This window comes from Aulonocara stuartgranti, assembly GCF_965226115.1.
Source record: "Aulonocara stuartgranti genome assembly, chromosome: 3".
In the NCBI taxonomy this organism is placed as follows: domain Eukaryota; kingdom Metazoa; phylum Chordata; class Actinopteri; order Cichliformes; family Cichlidae; genus Aulonocara; species Aulonocara stuartgranti.
In genome coordinates this window covers 67532680-67555962 of record NC_138941.1, presented here as the reverse complement: position 1 = coordinate 67555962, position 23283 = coordinate 67532680, and the positions used below count along the sequence as shown (strand labels likewise).

The 23283-nt window shown below is 41.5% G+C and overlaps 2 protein-coding genes across 2 annotated transcripts in view; both read left to right on the top strand.

Annotated features, from left to right (window-relative positions):
* LOC309696107 (uncharacterized protein) overlaps window positions 1-7050 on the top strand; it is a 250663-nt gene extending 243613 nt beyond the window's left edge. The window contains exons 3-4 of the mRNA XM_082517232.1: window positions 6346-6440; window positions 6577-7050. Of these exons, the coding sequence (XP_082373358.1) occupies window positions 6346-6440; window positions 6577-6733 (252 nt within the window). The 3' untranslated portion in view covers window positions 6734-7050. The remainder of the gene's footprint in view (window positions 1-6345; window positions 6441-6576) is intronic.
* LOC309695629 (uncharacterized protein) overlaps window positions 1-23283 on the top strand; it is a 409672-nt gene that overhangs the window by 17305 nt on the left and 369084 nt on the right. The window lies entirely within an intron of this gene.

Here is a 23283-nt window from a genome sequence, read left to right as displayed (position 1 = left end):
CTCTGGAACTTTCTTCTCTGCTGTGGAGCTCTGGATGGGAAGCACGTCCAGACAAAAGCACCCCATATATCATATAGAGATTGAGAATGTGACGTCATTCAGGGGTAAAACTGCAAAGGATTATGGGAACTCATGGCAAGAGGTACTAGCGCACGCAGGCTTTCAATTTAAATCATTTACACAGCGATAAAAAGGTACACAAAAAATGGCAAGAAGCTGTTGTATTATTAACTGCAATAGCCGAGAGGAACAGAAGACTGCCCTTAACAGCCCTATAACTAAGACCGAAGTGTTTAAGGCTATTAAATCACTACGAAGTGGAAAGTCACCAGGGCCTGATGGCTTCTGTTGTGAATTTTATAAACAGTTTCGGGATATTATTGTGGAACCGCTTCTTGATATGTTCAACCACTCCTTCATTACGGGTGAATTCCCACAGACACTGAAGGAAGCCAACATTTCCCTAATTCTAAAGAAAGGGAAGTGTCCTGATTTGTGCGGATCCTATAGACCTATAGCCCTCTTGAATGTGGATAGGAAACTGCTTTCTAAAATTCTGGCCTCCCGCTTAGAATTTTTTTTACCTGTGCTGATAAGGGAGGACCAGACAGGCTTCATAAAGGGTCGAAACTCAGCCACCAATGTTAGACGCTTACTGAACGCTATTGTAGCTTTCAAGCAAAAATCTATTGACGGCCTGGTGCTTTCTCTCGATGCGGAGAAAGCATTTGACAGAATTGAGTGGTCTTATTTGTTGTATACTCTGGGCAAATTCAGCTTAGGGGAGAATTTTATAAAATGGGTCAAAGTTATCTACAATAATCCACATGCAGCAGTCCTGACTAATGGACTTAGGTCTGATTACTTCAACACTCATAGGGGAGTTATGCAGGGCTGCCCCTTATCGCCCCTTCTATTCGTTCTGGCCATAGAGCCTCTTGCTGAGGCCATAAGGGCGACGCCCACAATACGTAGTTTAGAGATTGGACAGCTGTGTCATAAAATAACCTTATACGCGGACGACATCTTGATTCTTTTGACTAACCCTGTAACATCCGTACCCAGTCTCATTGAGGTGATTGACAGGTTTAGCCATTTCTCTGGCTATAGAATCAATTTGGCTAAGTCAGAGGCCATGCCTCTCGGTACTCTTTTCACAATGCCGGCTACTGTTCCTTCTTTTCCTTTTAAATGGTCTCCTAATGGATTTGTGTATTTGGAGATCTTTATTACCCCATCTCTCGACCAATTGTACAAAGCCAACTTCACACCCTTATTTGGCAAACTCAAACAGGACCTAGAGCGGTGGGCGTCACTTCCTGTCTCCTGGCTAGGACGCATTGCCCTGATCAAAATGAATATGCTGCCCAGGCTATTGTATCCTATCCAAATGATCCCCGTCTTGTTCTCTAAGAGAGTACTGAAGGACATAAATGGTTGGCTTACCTCTTTCATCTGGAACAAGAGCAGACCCAGACTCAAGATGGCAGTGTTGCATCTGCCAAGCTCCAGGGGCGGCTTGGATCTACCTAATATTAGATTGTATCAGCTTTCTGCCCATTTAAGATTTGTGAGCGACTGGGTTAGGGGTAAAACCTCAATCTGGTCGGATATTGAGACAGCTCTGTCACAATGCAAACTGAGCGATCTATTATTTTGTAATGATTTTAACGGAATTAAGGCCCTTTGTACAAATCCTGTAACAATCAACACCCTAAAAGCGTGGCGAATTGTCCGCCGTCTTGAGGGAAGATCGAGAATAACATCAACCTTTACCCCTATAATGAATAACCCTGCTTTCCCTCCGGGTTCCTTGGACCCCGGCTTTCAACGATGGTCTGATAAGAATATTAAGTCTCTTGGTGACCTTTTCTCGGGTGGTGAACTCATGTCGTTTGAACAACTTACCAACAGTTACGGCTTGCCTAGACAGGTTTTCTTTCGTTTTTTGCAAATACGACACTATATCACTCACAGTACAACCCTTGCTGAGCACCCTGAAGTATCTGATGTTGAGAAGGTTTTGTTTAGGCAACAGCTGAAGGTGTCTCTGAGTTCATTTTATCATGTGCTTAATGCTTTGACTACCACTGATGCGCAGGGGATTAGAGGTGTGTGGGAGAGGGAACTGTCAGTAACCATAGATGAAGATAAGTGGGATACCGTTTGGTCTCTCGCAAAAAGGATTTCAATTTGTACTCGGACAAGAGCAATCCAATTTAAGATTTTACACAGATTACACGTATCCCCTCACCGCAGACACCTCTTCAACCGCTCTCTTTCCCCTGTGTGTCTTAAGTGCAAAACTGATGTAGGGACTTTAACTCACTGTTTTTGGTCCTGTTACAAGCTTCAAGAATACTGGGCTGACATTACAGGTGAACTGGGGAAAATCTTCCACGTTGATATAGAGATGGACCCTTTATCCCTGATTCTAGGTCTTCCAAGTGACCGCCTAAAAGCGGCGGCCAACAAAAGATTGTATAACACTCTAACATTTGCAGCCAGGAAAAATATCCTCTTACAATGGATCAACGATAGGACTCCCACTGTCTGTGGCTGGCGCAAAATAATTTTTGAACTGATTCCTCTGGAATACCTCACACACGTTATACACCACAGTGTGGGTCAGTTCTATGGGATGTGGCACCCCTTTTTGGACTATATTGGACCGGACCTTTCCGCTATCTTATTCAAAGGACTACTATGCACATGATCACCACCCGGGCGCTGTAAGACTGACTCACCACCTCTTGTATGTTATTTTTTGTATTTTGTATCTTGTATTATGCCTTATTTAAGAGCTGTTGTGTACGTTTTGTGTTTGTACTGTTTTGTTGTTCTGTGTCTAATGTCAAGACACTGTCGTGTTAAAGGAAAATCTGCAATAAAAACAATGATGAAAAAAAAAACTGCAATAGCCGGTGGCATGACAGCCACAGGAAGCCGACGGATAAAGAGTTCGGTTGTTATCGGATTACGTCGTTGAAGAGAAATTGTTCGAGCCATGTTTCCGAAGTAACAAAGAGCCACGGATGGCCTGGATTGCAGGCATTCGAAGACCAAATATAACGTCCCAGACCACTCCAGCTCACATGTTAGTCTGCTCCAAGCATTTCCACAGAGGTCAGTCTGCTGTTGTAGTTAATGCGTCATTTTTCTTAACATAATTGGTGATATTGTTTACAAGCAAGTCTGGCGCTGAACAGAAATTGTCGCGCTTTGCTCCTTTGTTTATTGCGCGTAAATAGTGAATTTCCTGACACAAAATTGCGTTTCACTTCTGTTATTACCATGGTACACTGACAAAAACATATACTTTTATTCACAGGATAAAACAGGTTTTTTTTTGTATCATTAATTGCCCAGTACGATTACAGCATACAATATTATTGTCACTGCTACATTTCTGTAACACGTACTGTTAGAGTGAATTGTTAAATGTTGTCATTTCTATGCTTGCCAATGTAGCCGGTCTGGCCTTAAACTCTTATTGCTGTTAGTTCTCTGCGTTGTGTTGTGCGAATGACCAGAGGAGTCAGCTCTCACTTTGCCAGCTGGGTGGATTTATTCTCCCAGAACTGTTTAAAATAAAAACAAAACAGTACAGCAACTTCACTTTACTGGACTTCTGCATGAACACCTCTCCTCAGCGGGGCCTCTCGACGACTGAGGTGCAACATTACAACAAATCCAATTACCAAATAATACTGCTAAAATGTATTTATATTCATATATAACAAACAAAAATGCACTGCATCGTGAACATATAGTGACAATTACCTCATCAACAAAATTATACTTTAGGGAGACTTCATTTACCAGTGGCAATTTTACATATTTACAGTAAGTTGAAACAGTGAACATGAATCACAAACAAGCAGAAGATATAACCAGTTCACATGACACAAAAATAAAAGAGGGAGCTCACATACCTGTTTAAAATAAAAACAAAACAGTACAGCAACTTCACTTTACTGGACTTCTGCATGAACACCTTCAAGGGAGAGAGAAGGATAGCGGACCACATGAGAAGCCACGTGCATGCTCCTATGCTCTCATCTGAGACATGCTAACTAGCATGTTACAATAAAGTGCTGTACTCGACAGACAAACAATAATTCACGCTAAAACATCAAACAGAACTATGAGACAAAATGCACAAAGGGAACGAGCAGTGTTTGAATTACTTTTAGTTACTTTAACTGTGTTTATTCGCTCTGTAACTGAGAACACTAGCGTACGCTCACCTCTCCTCAGCGGGGCCTCTAGGCGACTGAGGAAAATAGCGCGCAGCTACAGGAAGTGACTTCGTGGGAAGTCAAAGGTCACACAAACAAAATAAAAGCTCCCAAAATATAAATACAGAAAATAAACATATATAAATAAACACATATACATAACCAATACTGACAAAGCGAGATAACACTGCAGGATGGATCTTTGGTGAAATATAAATTATTTTTTAATACACCCGTTACACCAACTCTGATGAAAGGAATTCCACTGTCCTTCCCCCCAGATTCTCGAGGTTCTGGGTGGGGGGCTGTAGTGTTTTATTGCAGATACATCCTATCTGGAAGATCTGCTTCTTGTGATGTTGCTCCTGCTTTTATGACCACACGCACACTGTTTTGAGTTTTGTTCAAAAAAGAATTACTTCATATAGGGAAAAATATATATCACATGTGCAGGACACCTTAAACTAGTTTTTTAATTAAGCAGCAAGGCGGAACAAAGTTGGGGCTGCATCAAGACACGAGGACTAAACCCCAATTCAACCAGACCCAGAACTGATCCGGAATTAAAACAGGACTACAACAGTTCGAAATCAGGACCACTTAGGATTTAACCAAGACAGAACCAGAATCAGAACTAGATGATAATGGATTGGATTGATATAGCGCTTTTCAAGGCACCCAAAGCGCTTTACAATGCCACTATTCATTCACTCTCACATTCACATACTGGTGGAGGCAGCTACAGTTGTAGCCACAGCTGCCCTGGGGTAGACTGACAGAAGCGAGGCTGCCATATCGCGCCATCGGCCCCTCTGGCCAACACCAGTAGGCAAGTAGGTTAAAGTGTCTTGCCCAAGGACACAACGACCAGGACAGAGAGCCCAGGGATAGAACCGGAGACCTTCCGGTTACAGATGCGATTCCCAAACCCCTGAGCCACGGTCGCCCCAAATGATGATAGTAGCACAAAAAATCATCATAGACCTGCACTTCACTTATTTTTTTAATTCTACCAAAGTCCACTATTTAGATTGAGAAAAGTTTATATAATTATTTACCCTTGTTGTGCAAACAAGCCCCCCCCCCAACCCCCCCAAAATAAATAAATAAATAAATAAATAAAATAAAAACATCCCACATGCATACTACCTTTAGGGCTAAGCCCCGGGTGTTTCAAATGTCTGGCTCTGCCTCTGATACAAAATATGAGTAAATGTATCCGTTACAGTTACCGCTCAATAAGTGATATTGAGAATGCATTTACTTTGTTGAAATAAATGGATTACATGGCGGTATTTTCCTGTTTCATATGTTAGGCTATGGCCTCTCTATTTTTGGTAATTCCACACCGGTTGAAACCCAAACAAAACACGCAATAAGAGCCTCTAAAAATTATTATATAAAAGTGATTTAATATGAAGGCAATAGCAGAGTGTTACAGGCATCGCCCTAAACAATGTAGCCTCATGGGCAGTGTAGTCCGTGCTGCAGGGAGAATGGACTGCCATACACGTTATGTGTCTGTGAGCGAGGGAGGGAGAAAAAGGAAAAGTATGAGCTGTCACGGAGCAGAAACGGGAGCTGGAAGCATGTAAATATAATAATAACCACTAAAGCCAAGAAGAGTGCCTGACGAGCCCAGCTGTAAGTAAGATGTTAAGATTCGACTGTACACCGTGTTCATGTTTTCCTCCGAAACAATAAGCAGCCTTTCAATGCCTCTCTCTGTCTCTCGCTAGCTAACTTGACCCAGACAACAAAGTAAAGCTAGTTTTCAGCTACGAGCCCGACACGAACCCGACGTATTAGCCAGAGGTCCCTTTACGGTTTGGAGCCGCGGACCTGTTTTATATACGCGCTGAATAGTTTTCTATACGAGATCGCTGCAAAAAGTGCAGCCTTACCTAATGTCCACCTACTGTTACTCATTTATATTAAGATTTTAACATCTAGTTGGTATTGGTATGGCGAGTAGCCTTCAGTAATAGTAATAAATCACACAGCATTAGTACATTCATGTAGTTGTAAAGTATTCAGAATACATTACTTCTATAATCTTTGGTGGAATACATTTTAAAATTAACCTTCCCAACACTGTCAACAGGTTAGCACCTCATACCACAGTGCATCAAAGCAGTCTCATGAGCGCTGGGAAGGACGAGCCCAGAGCCCAAAACAGACAGTGCAGGAGATGACAAGGTTAGTAATTGAATGGTGAAAATTATACTTTGTTATCTTGATTGGCAAAAGAAAAGTAAATACAAAATCTGCTTCTCACATTTAGGGCATTTCCAAGATTTTTTTTTCAAAACTTCTTCAACTTCTTTCATTACAGCTGTCCTGTGCCAGAAGTTCTGTTGACCCACAGTGAGAGGCATCATTTCAGAAACACCAGGAAGACTGAAACTCATCGCCAGGATCAAGCAGGGCTCGTGATCTTCACCAGCAGCTCCCTCACAAGAAGGATAAACCCAGCATTTCATGAACACTGATGGAGACCATTGCTTTGTGTAATGTTAGAAGTACTCAGATAATCCTCAGAGGGTCTGGACTTTTACATAATATAATAGCTTTAAGTCCTGTAGAAAGTTAAATATATGTTTCCTTCTGGTTACTCTGGTATTTATGACTCTGAATTACTTACTAAATAACAAACTATTGTCAAAAAACAGCTTTGTGAAACACCAAACTGAGATACTGTTAATGCTGATGTATAGTGACACAGTTACAGGGGTGATTAATCCTTTTGTCTTTAAATTTATCAATAAAACAGCTGCAGCTTTCACTGACAGCACATGTGGTACTTTAACCTTTGTACTGTTTTCTTCAGTTAATTTTGGAGTTACTACAAAGATTGAAGATATAGGATGATCTGTCTGCTGTCACTGGGTGGTGCTGAGGTCTGAATCTGAGGACAGCTCCTGTAATCACAAACAGAACAGAATCATCACAAACTGAAATATAAAGTTTATCTATCAAAACTGAAATAGAGCTGATTACTTCTCTGTCCTCACACACTCGGGATCTGAAGTTGTTCAGTCCTATAGTTCTGCCAACAGCTGTTTATTTTTTTATTTGTTTTAAAGGCTTTACTAACACATTTTCTAATATCATGTTTACCTTTGAGTTGTTGATGCTTTATAAATGGACATCTGCAAAGATGAGATGATGGAGCAGGTTTCAGTCGAGGTTCAGTCTGCTGCTGCATCCTGGTCACAACATACAGAGGTGTTATCAGCAGTGGTATTGAACAAGAAATATTAATGTTTCAAATTATTTGTCCTAAAGGATGCAAGCTGTACAGAATACTGCACATGTGACTTTGTGAACATAATTCATTAAAAGTAATTTGGACAGTTTTTTTAACCTGAATATTTGTAACAAACTCAGTAAAAAAAAAAAAAAAAAAAAAAGCTGAAAAAAATAATCAGGGGAAAAATATAACATTTTAACTTAAGCTGACAAGCGGAAGTAGTTGGTTTCAGAGGGGAATTTAAAAGTTGGCTTTAATGTCCTTGCACATGTGGAAAGCGACAGAAAACATGCTGCTGTTTGCACATATTTAATAATCAGCTCTGCACAGGAGCAGAAGCAGAGTCCAGCCTGTTGCTCTTACAGTATAATAAAAGTACAGTAACAGTGGTTAGTCACTAAGCAGCCCGGTGCGTTTCTCTTGACTTCTTTAGTCAGGGTAAATTCATTCCCCTGCACGGGTTAGCTAAACGAACTTTACAAAACATGTTTCCCCTACAGCCAAGTGCTCATCTTATCTTCCAGCGCCGCTCTGAGCTGGCAACCAGCAGCTCCAACCTGACCGAGTCCTTTTTTCTCTTTAATATATGTTTCTCTGTTGTTTTGTGTTTTTGTTTTTCTATTGTGGACTGCTTTCTCCCACAATGGAGCTCAGAATTCTATGGACAATGGTATTCTTAATTACATTTTTTACGGCGTCTTTGTCCGGAGAGCGCGTGGAGGTCCGATCTCCCAGATCACAATCTGGTTCATCTCCAGCCTGTGTATAAACCTCTAGTACACAGAGAACCAGTTGTGAAACGCACAGTAAGGAAATGGTCGGCAGAGACTGAAGAGGCCCTGAGGGACATTTTCTGTTCTACTGTGTGGGACAACCTCTGCAGCCCCCTGGAGGATGACCTCAATAGCATCACAGACTGCATTACGGATTACATGAACTTCTGTGTGGACAACACCGTAACCATCAAAAAGGTATGTTGTTTTTCTAACAACAAGCCATGGATAAATCCTAAAATTAAGGCTCTCCTCAAGCAGAAGAAGAGAGTCTTTAGATCTGGAGACAAACAGGAGCTGAGAGTTGTTCAGAAGAAGCTGAAATGGAAGATAAGGCAAGGAAAGGATAACTATAGGAGGAAGATGGAAGAGCAGCTGCAACAGGACAACATCAGAGGGGTTTGGAACAGCCTGAAGACAATCTCAGGACAAAAACCAACCCCCCAGGCTGCAGGAGACTTGGGGTGGGTGAATGACCTAAATAAATATTTTAATAGGTTTGATCAAACACCCACCCCTTCCACAGCACCGTCCCCCCCTGCTGCAATCTCCTTCATCTTCAGGTACTGCCTGTCCTTCATCTCAGGACTTCACACCTCCCAGCTCCTAGTCATTACACCCACCCCCGGCTTCTGTGGACTCCAACATACACACCCCTCCCCCAAAATCCACTGTTTCTATCTCAGCACTTCAAGTGAGGAACGAGCTTCGCAAGATCAAGGTGCGGAAGGCTGCAGGTCCAGATGGTGTCAGCTCCAGACTCCTGAGATGCTGCGCAGATGACCTGTGTGGCATCCTAGGTTATCTGTTCGACCTGAGCCTGTCACTGGGGAAAGTACCACAGCTGTGGAAGACCTCCTGTGTGGTACTGGTACCAAAGACCCCCCATCCCAAGGACCTCAGCATCTGATGAAGACCCTCGAGAGGTTGGTTCTAAACCATCTGCGCCCCCTGGTAGGTCTTCATTGGATCCGCTGCAGTTTGCTTACCAGCCTGGCATCGGGGTGGAGGACGGCATCATCTACCTCCTGCACCGAGCTCTGACTCACCTGGAGAAGCCTGGAAGCACTGTGTGGATCATGTTCTTTGATTTCTCCAGTGCTTTTAACACCATCCAGCCACGACTTCTGAGAGACAAGCTGGAGCTATCAGGAGTGGACCACCACATGTCCCAGTGGATACTGGACTACCTCACAGAACGTCCACAGTATGTGAGGTCACAGGATTGTGTCTCTGACAAGCTGGTCTGCAGTACGGGGGCCCCACAGGGAACTGTGCTGGCACCGTTCCTCTTCACCCTCTACACTGCAGACTTCTCCATCAACTCCCCACGCTGCCACCTACAGAAGTTCTCTGACGACTCTGCCATAGTCGGCCTCATCACAGGTGAGGACGACTCAGAGTACAGACAGTGGACTCTGGACTTTGTTGACTGGTGTCAGCAGAACCACCTGCTGATCAGCGCCGGGAAAACGAAGGAGTTGGTGGTGGACTTCCGGAGACACAGACCCACCACACTGACACCGGTGAACATCCAGGGAGTGGACATTGAGATAGTGGACTCTTATAGGTACCTGGGTGTTCACCTGAATAATAAACTGGACTGGAGCCACAACACTGATGCTTTACAGGGAGGGTCAGAGCAGACTCTACCTGCTGAGGCGGCTGAGGTCATTTGGAGTCCAGGGAGCGCTTTTAAAGACCTTCTATGACTCTGTGGTGGCATCTGTCATTTTTTTACAGTGTTGTATGTTGGAGCAGCAGTTTATCGGCAGCTGAGAGGAAGAGGTTGGATAAACTCATCAGGAAGGCCAGCTCTGTTCTGGGATGCACCCTGGACCCAGTGCAGGTGGTGGGAGACAGAAGGACTCTGGCCAAAATAACATCTCTGATGGACAGAGTCTCCCACCCCATGCCGCAGAGCTCCTTCAGTGACAGACTGCTGCATCCTAGATGCATGAAGGAGCATTTCCACAGGTCCTTCCTCCCTGCAGCTGTCAGACTGTACAATCTGAACTGCTCCCAACAAACATAGATGTTTACATCAATGCTGTAACGGCAATAAGTTAGTTAACCAATTCACACTACAACCTGGTTTGCCTCTTAGCTGTAATTATTTTTATTTTATTTAATAACTATAGAGTAGGCTACTCTCTGTTTATAGTAACCATTGTCCTTAATGTAAATATGTAAGAAAAATTGTGTATGTTTCTGTTCCGTGTCCTGTGTACTGTTTGTTTGTATATTTGTCTTTTTGGCTGCTGTTACAACCAAATTTCCCCTTGTGGGATAATTAAAGGACTATTCTATTCTATTCTATTCTATTCTATCTTAGCTAGCTGGGTAGCTAGAGGACCTTAATTACGGATTATCTTGTGAATGTGAAAAAAGTAACACCCCTGCTTGTGTCAAAATTTGATTGATGACCCTAGCCTTGACCTTTTGACCCTACTGGAAGTACTCCGGAAGTGTCTAATCGATTCCATATGTGTGACTAATCGCATCCAGTGGGAATCGCGGAAATGCGAGGCAGCTGCTGAGTTTGGGCAGGCTGGGCTGATTATAGTTTATCATTTTAATGAATTATAGTTGATATAGAGGAGTCCGCGGGAAACAGCTTCATCACATCATCACTGGAGACGTTCTTACCATGGGAACATCGGACGTACAGCTCACCTGTGAGAAGCTGTGGTGGATTTTTTGTCGAGCTTGTCCAAGAAGTTTGTGCTTTGGTTTTGTGAAGTGCACTTGAGGCTGCAGCTGGAGTGCAACTTAACCCTGAAAAAAGACCGGGCTCCTCCACCAGCCTGAGAGGCTAGCTGCAAGGCCAGGCCGGGCTCCACCACCAGCCAGAGCAGCTAGCTGCCAGGCCAGGGCAGGCTCCACCACCACCAGCCAGAGAGGCTAGCTGCCAGGACACGCCAGGTTCCACCATCAATAGGTGAGGCCAGCTGTCAGAACATGTCAGCCATGAGCACCAGCCAGTGAGGATAATCGCCTAACCCTACCAAGCTCAACCACCAAACAAAGCTCAGAGGCAGGCTGGGCCACGCACCACCAACAGCCAGTGAGGCAAACTACCAGGACAGGCCCGGCTTAGGCAAGCCACAAGGGTGCTTCTCAACTAATAGGCCTTAACACCGAAAAGATGGAGCAAAGTCAACAAGGAGGAACTGGAGGACATAAAGAAATCCCCCATTGAAGCTTCTCGGATGAGAGGTGAAATGTCTTCAAGCAACTTAAAGAAGTCCAGATGCTTTTCTTTCCAAGCTATTTGGAGGACATAAAGAAATCCCTAAACTTTATGTCAGAAGAACAACATTTTAAAACAACAAAAACTGATACTTAATTTAATGGAGGACATTAAAGAACTAAGAAGGCAGACTGAGGAAAAAGACAAGAAGATTGCTATGCTGGAAGGAAGGGTGTCAGATCTGGAACAATATTCAAGAGTAAATGATGTGATACTGACTGGACTAATTAATTAAAATGTGAAATAAATAAATAATCATAAATATTTATGTAATTAATTATTTCCAATTTTAATTTATTATTGCCATATTTAATTAATTATTTAATGGTGTATTTAACTAATTCATTATGGCAGTCCTGCCGTTCCATAATATTGTGGTGGGGCTTGTTTATTTGTTTTGTTTATTTATTTGTTTGTTTGTTTTGTCTTTGTTTTACTTTTCCTTTATATGTTGTTTGTTTAATTTAAGGTTAAAAGAAAATAAAATCAATGAGAGGTAAAATTTGAGGGGTAGTGACTAATAAGTGTATACTTCTGCCTACTCCTTTTCAAACCAAAGAATGGAACTATATTTGTAATGATTGTGAATGCACATGTTTGAAATAAAAATGAATTGAACTGAACTGAACTGAAAAAAGGAGGGGTTGTTCCTGGGGGGATGATTCTGATCAGAGAGGGAGGGGTTCCTGGGGCATGGAGCATTCGGAGGGGTGACGCAGCAGATTTCTGTTGAGTCAGTCTGTCAAAAAGACAGAGCAGCAGTTAGTTTTTCCACAGACAAACTCATAGTTTGATTTCTGTTAAAATGTTTCAGTATTATGACAATGATCTTGATATCCTTTTTTTCGGTAAAGAGCTATTTCTTTTTTCAATAGAAATAGCTTTATTTCAATAGCTTTATTTTGCTTTCTTATATTAACCTTATTACAGACGCAATAAAATAAAACCTTTAAGATTATCCGACTAGTAACGGATTGCATTAATATAACGCTTTGTGGAGGCAAGCTACATCCTTGTATGTGTTAAAACAATAATATCCCTTAGTGAAAAGAGCACCGCGCACATATTCAGAACACTGTCCTACTTGAACAATTAAAACACCCTGATGAGGTATTTTGGTTTTGTGCAGACACTCCTTCCCAGACCAAAGTAAAGAGTTTTTCTTCATTTTTGAGCTACTTTTACAACAGGGTTTCTCAATAGAAAGAAAAACAGAAACCCTAAAAGAAAATGACATCAAGATGTCAGACGACCGTCGGTTCATCCCAGTCAATTACCTCCGAGTGCTCAGGATGCTTCAACTTCCTCCATAGGATACCATAAGCACATAAGAAAAAATCCCCAGAAAAATTATTATTTTTCAAGACACACAGAGAGAGAGAGAATCAAGCAAACTTTTCCACAACACGTTATACCACTCCGGGTCAGGAGGGGCGATATAGCACAGACCACTCAGACGACTACGCCAGATGGAAGCATAACCGGAAGCGTCCCGAGGACTGTCCTTTTGATCCTGCTCCATGATAAGCCGTTAAATGTTTCCTCAAAATTGCTGTAATGTAACAACAAAGTTAGTTTTTTAAGAACAGACAGGGTTACAGTCCCAAAACATTCCTTACACATTCCCACAGTCACCTAATTAGCATCTGTGAGACAAATAAGCTTCAGGGACTGACTTTTTTTTTAGAACCGACCTTAAGAGGCCTTTGACACATGGATGCTGGCTTAATTTTTCCCCAAAGAGAAATTTGACCCCAATGAAAAAAAAAACCCTCGATACTGTGATAACCACTTACCTCAACTTTGATGGATTTTTTTCACAGCTATTTATTTTGAAAAAAAGTGAACATGTTACAAGGACACAATGCACATTGCAGAGTACATGAATAGGATGTAGGAATTCCTCCTCTCTGTACTTACACTCCTCCCTAACAATTGCCAAGTCATCATTTCTATATTGTGTGTCCCACTCTTCAAGTTTCATTGGAGTATACTCAAGTGCACAAGATGTAAAAACAATGTATTAGTTTTTTAAGTCATTCACCAAGTCCCTGTCAAGATGCTATTCATTTAAGAGACTAATAATTTTTTGAATTTAAATTGTGCCAAATTCAACGCAGTAACATTAAAAATAAAAAAATATCAGAACCCATTTTTGTTGGACACAAGAACAACTCAAGCATCTTTTTCATTTGTGAATTTACTAATTTGTTTTTTAACTGCAGTTTTCACAAACTGCAGATGATGAAATCCTCTGTATTGTAGAAAATATCTTTAAACTATCGCTCTTCCTACTTACTCAGTTTCTGAGCTACTTCTTTACTATGTGAATAAACAATTTGAACAAGAAAGGATTTAAAGACACATCTGAATTGAAGCAAAGGCAAAAAAATTGTAATGAAATTTATGTGACCATTCTTCTGAAATCCGGCAGAGAGTGAAAGTCCAAGAGCTGCTGCAATCCCCTGCATTAATGATCTTTCTGTGTCTCTCCTTCTGCGTGTGTGTGTGTGTGTGCGCGCGCTCTCACAGAGGGGAGGTCACGGCAGGAGTTCCCTGAGTATGAACCATAAAGTCAGTTTGGACTGAGGAGCATTTGGTAAACTACATTTAGTGTATACAAAATTACTTTTTTATCCAAAGCATGCACAAGACGGTGGAAAAAAGATGTATGTCTCTAAGGAAGCTCTTAAGACTAGCTGGAAAGTCTATCAGAGAGCAGTAAATTCTGCCAAGCACTCCTATTTTTCCCAAAGTATTGCTGCCAGCTCGCATAACCCTCGTGGTCTATATAACACTATAAATTCTGTACTTAATCCGGAAGGCTATATTCTTTTGCACTCTTCTGCGGTTATGTGCAATAAGTTTCTTACTTATTTTGTGGACAAGGTTGCTAGTTTGAGACATCCGACTCTATCTATTGCCGACCCAGCCATGCATGGTTCTTGCTCAAGTTTGTTCTCTGCCTTTCTACTAATTGTTTTATCTGATTTAGAGAAACTTGTGTTGAATGCTAAACCGTGTGGCTCTCCAAATGACGTTGTTCCTCCCCGTTTTCTTAAAAAGGTATTTCCTATCATCGGACCACACATTCTGAACATTATTAATACTAATCTTTTGTCTGGTCAAGTAATTTAAGCATGCAGTCATACATCATTTACTTAAGAAACCGGGCTTAGACAGTTCAGTCATATCAAATTTGTTGAAGCCCCATGTCCCCACTCGTTCCCTTCGGTCAGCTGAGCAGTTGCTGCTTTCGGTGCCAAAGTCACGGCTGAAACTTAGAGGAGATCGAGCGTTCTCTGTTGCAGCACCGATGCTTTGGAACAACCTTCCTCTCCATGTTAGACAGGCTACATCAGTGCCAGTTTTTTTAAAAACTGGCACTGATGTAAAAACCTATTTTTATTCTCTGGCTTTTAACTCTGTGGGTAACTGATATATATATATATATTTTATTGCTATGTTTATCGCTATGTCTGTTTTTTATTACTATGTGCATATTAGTATTGTACAACACTTTGGTCCACCATGTGTGTTTTTTAAAGTGCTACATAAATAAATAATGATGATGATGATGATGGTGATGATGATGATGATGACGACAAGAGTCCAAATCTCTGTATCACAATGATTTCAATAAAGCCTTATTATTTTATGGGGGAAATATCACAAATTACCGTAGTTCATTAATAGGGAACAGAAAAGGAGGATCACATCAGCAATGGGAGACAGAAGTCTTGACACGTGTTTATAACTTAAAACACAAAAAAACCCAGTTACACCTGGTAAGATTTATGGTATAAAGCAGACTTTCACAGTCTGCATCTTTACAGGGGGTTTTCTGCTTTTGTTCACTCCTGGTGTGATTAACAAACAACAACCACAAACACAGAGCCCGCTAACTATTAGCCGTTTTCTCCCCTAAACAGTCAGTTGACTGAGAGAAATGCAATCCATTATTCTGAACGCTGAAGGAGATGTGCTCCATAGTCAAACTTATATTTCCTTCTTGTTATATTTATTATCATCACAGTACCGTATAAAACCGTGCGCTCACTTCTTAATTACCTGGAAGCACCTTAAAGACAACCAGCCCCTCTCAACAGCTGGGACAAATCATCTGGCAAACAGATAAGCATAGGAGACCAAACACTGAGGAACAAATCCTCATTACATCCTATGATAACAGCATTTTCACCATTTCAGCCAATTCCTTTCGCACAATTTGTCTCTTCTGCTCTGGCAACTTGTAGGGCCATGAACGCACTTTCACACCAGGCTGGGTTTCAAATTGGTGCTGCATGAGAGTCATGCAGACACGCAGGGGGGACAACACATCTGCAAATGGCTCTTGCAATGCATGACCTTTTTGTCCTTGAAGATCATTTCAGAGTTTTTAATGAGCTGCAGGAACCGTGTTCACTGTGAGTGGAGAACAGCCAAGTCTCCTCCTCTGATAAAGCTCCACATGTACCACTGAAAACAGTTAAATTAGTTTGAATCTGAAATCATGGCTCAAACTACTTGTTGTGAGATCATTTCTTTATTTTTCACACCAAACTGTTTAATAAGACAAACTATACACCGAGTTCATCAAATATAAGTAACACTTTAATATTATCAGGATTTCATTATAAAAACTTCAAATCAACAGGAAAACAGCTGCAGAACATGTGGATCAAAATGAATTCATTAAAAACAACACGTGGACTTCAAAAACACAGTAAATATACTAAAGTGAAAGGAGGAGTCAAAAATAGAGCTTTAATAGAATTTGAATTAACTAAGAGTAGTCACCTGTGATCTTTAAAATGGTCCTGATGTGTGCTGCTGTTTTTAACTTTTAACAGTTCTTTGCTGCCACTGTGAATAAGGTGTTTTTTTCACTAATTAAACAAAGGTTACACAGCCTCACTGCTCCATCTTCTGGTACAAACTGGTATTACATGGAAATACAGCCCCAAACCAATTTAGCTTTTGTGGACATGAAGTCACAGCAGGTGTTGTTTCAAAGATGGTGGACAGATTTAGTTCATTTTAGAAGTTTTAATTGCAACTGCTGTGTAATTATTTGCAGTTTTTGGAGAAAAGGATTTAAGAGAAGATTTTACCACAGCAAAAGTTTAAATATGAATGAAGGATTGAAATTTAACTTAGGTGAAACATAAAATGAATACATACAAAAAGAAGTTAATTGGGAAAAAATAAGAATGTTCAAATAAAAGAAATTGACATACATATCCATATCTGCAATTTTGATACAGTATCAGTTTGGTAAACAAGACATACCTATAACTTTAATAATACAGTAAGTACAACTACAAAACACTACTGTGTCCTAAGGGAACAAAGACTAAACTGTAATAGGGATAAAATTTTAGAGAATTAAAATCCCTCAAAGGAAAAACCATAAACTCGATATACATATCTATACATGCAGGTAGGGCTGGGCTATATCATACCATTCACGGTAATACTGGTGTAATGTTGGGCAACAATAAGAAAATGAAATATCGTAATAGAATATGGGTAAAACGCGCATGCGCAGTGTCTTTGTTTACATACACACATGGCGGCGACGCAGAATGAGAAGAGTGAAAGCGGATCGTTGAATGAAACGGATGAACTAGAATTGGTTTGTAAAAATGCTGCAACTTCAGTGGTGTGGAACTGGTTTAGCTTTCGTCCCTCAGATACACAACAAAATACTATTTTTGGTAGAGCATGCTAGCGGGCCATCATTATTACAGTGTTTTTTGGAAAATACGGCACACTTAAAATCAATCCTTTGATTTTTCTGAAAATCGACAGTGCCCCTTATAATCCTGTGTGCCTTATGTATGAATTCTGGTTGTGTTTACTGACCTCGAAACGATTTTATGTACACGGCGCTCGAAAATCTGTCAAATGTTTCAGTACGACTCTGCTAAGCTACGAAGCCGCACCGCTTGATGGATTGTCGGAGCATTACGGCTATCGTAGGCAGGAGCCTCGCGGAGTGATACGTACTGTGCTTCAACATACCGTATTTTCACAACCATAAGGCGCACTTAAAAGTCTTAGATTTTCTTCAAAAAGTACGGCGCGCCCTATAGCGTAGTGCGCCCTGTGTGTTGTAATGAGGACGTAGTAGAGAACACCATGAGAACGCTAAAGGGTGAAGTGCGTGCGTTGACTTCATCGCACATACCTGTATAAAAGAACAGGTATGTGCGTTATGCAGGACATCGTTGTTTTAACAACCCTGAAAATGGCAAAGAGACACGCTTATGAAGCACAGTTTAAACTGAAGGCCATCAGCTATGCGGAGGAACATGGAAATCGAGCAGCGGCGAGAGAATTTAAGATTAACGAATCGATGGTTCGCAAATGGAGGAAGCTAGAAAACAAGCTCCGGCAGGTCAAGAAAACGCAGCTGAGTTTCCGCGGACATAAGGCAAGGTGGCCCGAGTTGGAGGAAAGACTCGAGCGGTGGATCATCGAGCAAAGAACGAGCGGGAGAAGCGTTTCGACGGTCATCATTCGGCTAAAAGCAGTTTCACTAGCTGAAGAGATGAACATTGAACATTTCCAAGGAGGTCCGTCTTGGTGCTTTCGTTTTATGAAACGGTGCCATTTTTCCATCCGGACCAGGACTACGGTAGCGCAGCAACTTCCAGCGCATTATAAGGAAAAGCTGGCCATCTTCTGCTCCTACTGCAGCAAACACATCGGCGACAAAAACATCCAGCCCAGCCACATCACAAACATGGACGAGGTCCCGCTCACTTTTGACATCCCAGTGAGTCACACTGTGGAGAAGAAGGGGACCAGCACGGTAGCGATACACACAACGGGGTATGAAAAGTCTTCTTTCACTGTTGTGCTTGGCTGCCATGCTAATGGACAGAAACTGCCGCCTATGGTGATTTTTAAGCGAAAGACTTTGCCTAAAGAGAAGTTTCCAGCAGGAATCATCATTAAGGCAAATGAAAAGGGCTGGATGGATGAGGAAATGATGAAAGAGTGGCTGAGGGAGGTGTATGTAAGGAGACCAGGTGGTTTTTTCCATGCATCACCATCGCTCTTAATCTGTGACTCTATGCGTGCCCATCTCACAGCCGATGTGAAAAAACTAATGAAACAAATGAACTGTGAGCTTGCTGTCATTCTGGGAGGCCTGACAAAGGAACTCCAACCGCTGGACATCGGTGTGAACCGCCCGTTCAAAGTAAGGCTGCGAGCGGCCTGGGAGCGATGGATGACCGATGGAGACCACAGTTTCACCAAGAGTGGAAGGCAGCACCGGGCGAGTTACGCCACAATTTGCCAATGGATTGTAGATGCTTGGGCTAACATGTCTGCTGGCACTGTTGTTCGAGCTTTTGCAAAAGCCGGCATCATTTCCGAGGAGCCGCACGGCACGGAAAGTGACTCTGACAGTGACGAAAGTGAACTTGGCATGTTTGATGGAGATTTAGCGCAGCTGTTCAATTCAGACACAGAGGATGAGGACTTCGATGGGTTTGATTGATGATAAAAATGTGAGTACCAAACTTTGTTTTGCTCCTGCTTAATTTTTAAATACGCACATTTGTATGCTTGTGTGTTGTTGATGATGGCGATTACCGGTAATAGAAATGTGAGTAAAGTACCGAACTCAGGATTGCTCCCGCTTTATTTTTAAATACGCATACGGTACTTGTATGCGCCCTATAATCCAGTGCGCCTTATGTGTGTGTTAAATACAGTAATGGCACACATAACTGAGACTGCGCCTTTTAGTACAGTGCGTCTTATGGTCGTGAAAATACGGTAATATTACCGTATTGTGTGTGTGAATAACCTCTTTTTAAGTTTTGTGGATATTATACATGGTTATGCTGAGGATATGTCAGCCAGTTTCCACTTGAAATGCCTTTTGGTTAAACTGTCAGCAAGGAATTTGTGTTTGCACTGTTAATTTTTATATAATTTTAATGCAGATAAAAAAAACAGCTGCTTGTTTAAGTGAAAATACATTGATGGGGTTTTTACAATACCACTATTCATTCACTCTCACATTCATACACTGGTGGAGGCAGCTACGGTTGTAGCCACAGCTGCCCTGGGGCAGACTGACAGAAGCGAGGCTGCCATATCGCGCCATCGGCCCCTCTGGCCAACACCAGTAGGCAAGTAGGGTAAAGTGTCTTGCCCAAGGACACAACGACCAGGACAGAGAGCCCAGGGATCGAACCGGCGACCTTCCGGTTACAGATGCGATTCCCAACCCCCTGAGCCACGGTCGTCCCACTAATCACAGATGTGCTTCATCACCACACTGTGGAAGAATTTGTGTATTTTAATGTACTTGGTGTGTGGAAGCCTCTCCCACATTCTTTGTAATTGTTCATTTTGTCTCCAGTGTGTCTACATTGATGTGGTTTTAGGTCCCATAATTGATTGGACGGTTTTCCACAAAGCTTACAAAGAAACTCTTTCCCACCACCACAGTGACGACAGGGTTGAGAACTGGATCCATCTGTGTTGCTCTGCTTCTAATCAATATATTATAACACTGAGCTTACCGGGCGAAAATGACTCTTCATGTTTCCAAACAGTTCATTCAGTATAACAGTTCATTCTGTATAACTCCATAAGTTTACTGATCAGACTTGTTCCAAACAATCAGGTTAAAATAACAAGATAAAAAAAAAAAATCCATACCTCACAGTAACTGCACTTGTAGAGTTACTTTCAGGAGTGGATCTGTTGGTGTTTGTTCAGCTGATGTGGAGCTTTAAACGTCTTCTCACACAGGTCACATTTATAAGGTCTCTCCTCAGTGTGGGTAAACATGTGTTGTTGTAACTGTGCATCTGTTGCAAACAGTTTCCCACACTGATCACAGAAGTAAACATCATTTCCAGTGTGAATCCGTAGGTGAATATTTCGGTACCGTTTGTCGCTGAAACTTTTGCCACAAAAGTCACAGCTGTACGCCTTAATTCCAGAGTGGGTAACTAGATGCCTCTGTAAGTTTCTATTTCGAGCAAAAGACTTTCCACACAACTTACAGCTGTAAGGTTTAACTCCACTGTGGATGAGTTGGTGTATTTTTAAGTCTCCAGCCTTGGTAAAAGACTTTCCACACAAGTCACAGCTGTAAGGTTTAAATCCACTATGGATTAAGTGGTGTGTTTTTAAGCTTCCAGCCTGGGTAAAATAATTTCCACACAAGTCGCAGCTGTAAGGTTTAACTCCACTGTGGAGGAGTTGGTGTCTTTTTAAGCTTCCAGCCTGGGTAAAAGACTTTCTACACAAGTCACAGCTGTAAGGTTTAACTCCACTGTGGATGAGTTGATGTTTTTTTAAGTCTCCAGCCTGGGTAAAATACTTTCCACACAAATCACAGCTGTAAGGTTTAACTCCACTGTGGATGAGTTGGTGATTTTTTAAGTGTCCAGCCTGAGTAAAAGACTTTCCACACAAGTCACAGCTGTAAGGTTTAAATCCACTGTGGATGAATTGGTGTGCTTTTAAGCTTCCAGCCTGGGTAAAAGACTTTCCACACAAGTCGCAGCTGTAAGGTTTAACTCCACTGTGGATGAGTTGATGTTTTTTAAAGTTTCCAGCCCGGGTAAAAGACTTTCCACACTCATCACAGCTGTAGGTTTTCTCTCCCTTTCTTCTGTGAGGTTTGTCGGCCTCCCGAGAGCGCTGACTTCTTGCTGCATGTTGGTCCTGCAGTGACAGAGATACAAACAGAGGCAGTGAGTGAAATGCAGTCGTGGAACAAACTGAAACTCCCTCCGTTGGTGGATTCAAACATGTCAACAAACACATTGATTGTGTGTTACCACCACCTTCTGGTCATAGTATCACATTACAATGATGTGCTTCAATGAGAGTTGAAAATGACATTATTGAAGAAATATTGATCAGTGGAGAAAATCTTTCAATTCATAAATAATTGTGAGTTGAACTGATGATATTTTTTTATTTGTGTGCTGATAAAATATGACCTTTGTATGTTCTTTTAACTTCTGCGGTTTTTGGTTGAGAATGTAGATTCAGTACAGAGATTGAAAATACGACGTAAAATGGGAATCCGACGAGTAAAGAGATCGGTTTTTATCAGATTACATCATGGAAGAGAAATTGTTTAAGCCATGTTTCCGAAGAAACAAAGAGCTGACGGATGGCCTTGATTGCAGACCAAATATAACGTTTCAGAACACTCCAGCTCACATGTTAGTCTGCTCCAAGCATTTCCACAAAGGTAAGTCTTCTGTTGTAGTTATTACGTAATTTATAATAACATAATTGTTGATGTAGGTTACAAATAAGTCTTATATTGATTTGAATTGAATTTGTTGCGCTCTGCTGCTTTGTTCACTGTGGCTTTGCGGGCTAAAGTTTGTTGTGTTTTGTTGGAAAACCAGCCTACAAAGTGCAGGAATGTACAAATCACCAAAGTAAACTGGACTTGGGCTTGTTGCAGGGATCTGAAGTTACTAAACATTTTGTGAGTGTGTGCACTCACACTTAGGACTATATAATAATAAATATGTGCGTGATGAAAGTTGGGCAGCACAGTAACATCCTTATTCCACTCTGTATGCTTGTATGGGTCTAACCCTTTCATTCAGATATTTTCCTTGTACTTTTTTTATGCCTTTTCGTCAACTCTGTCTTTGTACAGACCTGCCGTGTTCACCATCGTTTTGTACATAACTGTTTTTGAGGCTAATAAAATGCAAGTTGGGATTAAAAGCACAAAATTTATGATTACAGGTGCTGGAAATGCTAGTGCTTGATGCGGTGTATTGATTTTATTGCCACTCGTACCCACAATGAAATGCGCAAAAGTCACATGGTCTGTCAATCTCTATATATGGATGAGCCCAGGATGGAAATATAAAGCTGGTGTTAAAGGGTTTTTAAAAACCAACCAGCTGTGCACACAGTTTCGATAACAATGTAACTGTGATATTTTTCTCACCTTTTGTGTTGAAGTCATTGTTTCCTCTGTAGTGGCTGAGCTGAGTCCAAATGGCTGAAATTGTTCCTCTGCTGCTCCACCAGACTCTTCTGCTGTTACTCAGCTGGGGCACAAAAAAGTATATATATTTATTTTATTCCTGATAAAAAAGAAGCAGAGCAAATAAACATTACTACACTCCTTAGTGACAACAATACCTATGAAACTTCAAGGTGAAAGCCCAGAAGCAGCTATAAAAAGAAAGTCATTGTAGGCAATTGATGACTTTTTCTTGATGACTTTTTCCTTTTCAGGTGCTTGTAGGCCCTACAAGCACCTGAAAGGATAAAAGCCACTGACTGTCCTGTATGTCACCGCCTTTACCCAGGGGATGCTACACCCTGTATATACGGACTTCCATAGTTCCACAAAGGAGTCCCGCTCAGACTCATTGGTAGCAGTATAAACTCAGCCACCTACAACATTTCCAAGCACCTCATAAAACATTTCAAAAATCTCTTTGCTAATGTGGAATTCAAAAATGACTTTACAAATGCAGAATTTATTCTACAATTCATTATCTAAGCACAGAATTCTGTTTTTGAAGTGTGTGGCTATTGTATTCCTCCATATAGGGGGAGCAAAAATCAGATAGGAAGTGGCACACATCATGAGGGGGTACCTGTTAACAACAAACAGTGTGGTTGGCTAAGTTAACTCGCAAACAGGAGTTAGCTGTGCCTGACTACGATAGAGACTTCTTTCTTTTTTAATGTTAATGAAACAACAAGCTAGCAGTAGAAACTTAATTCGAA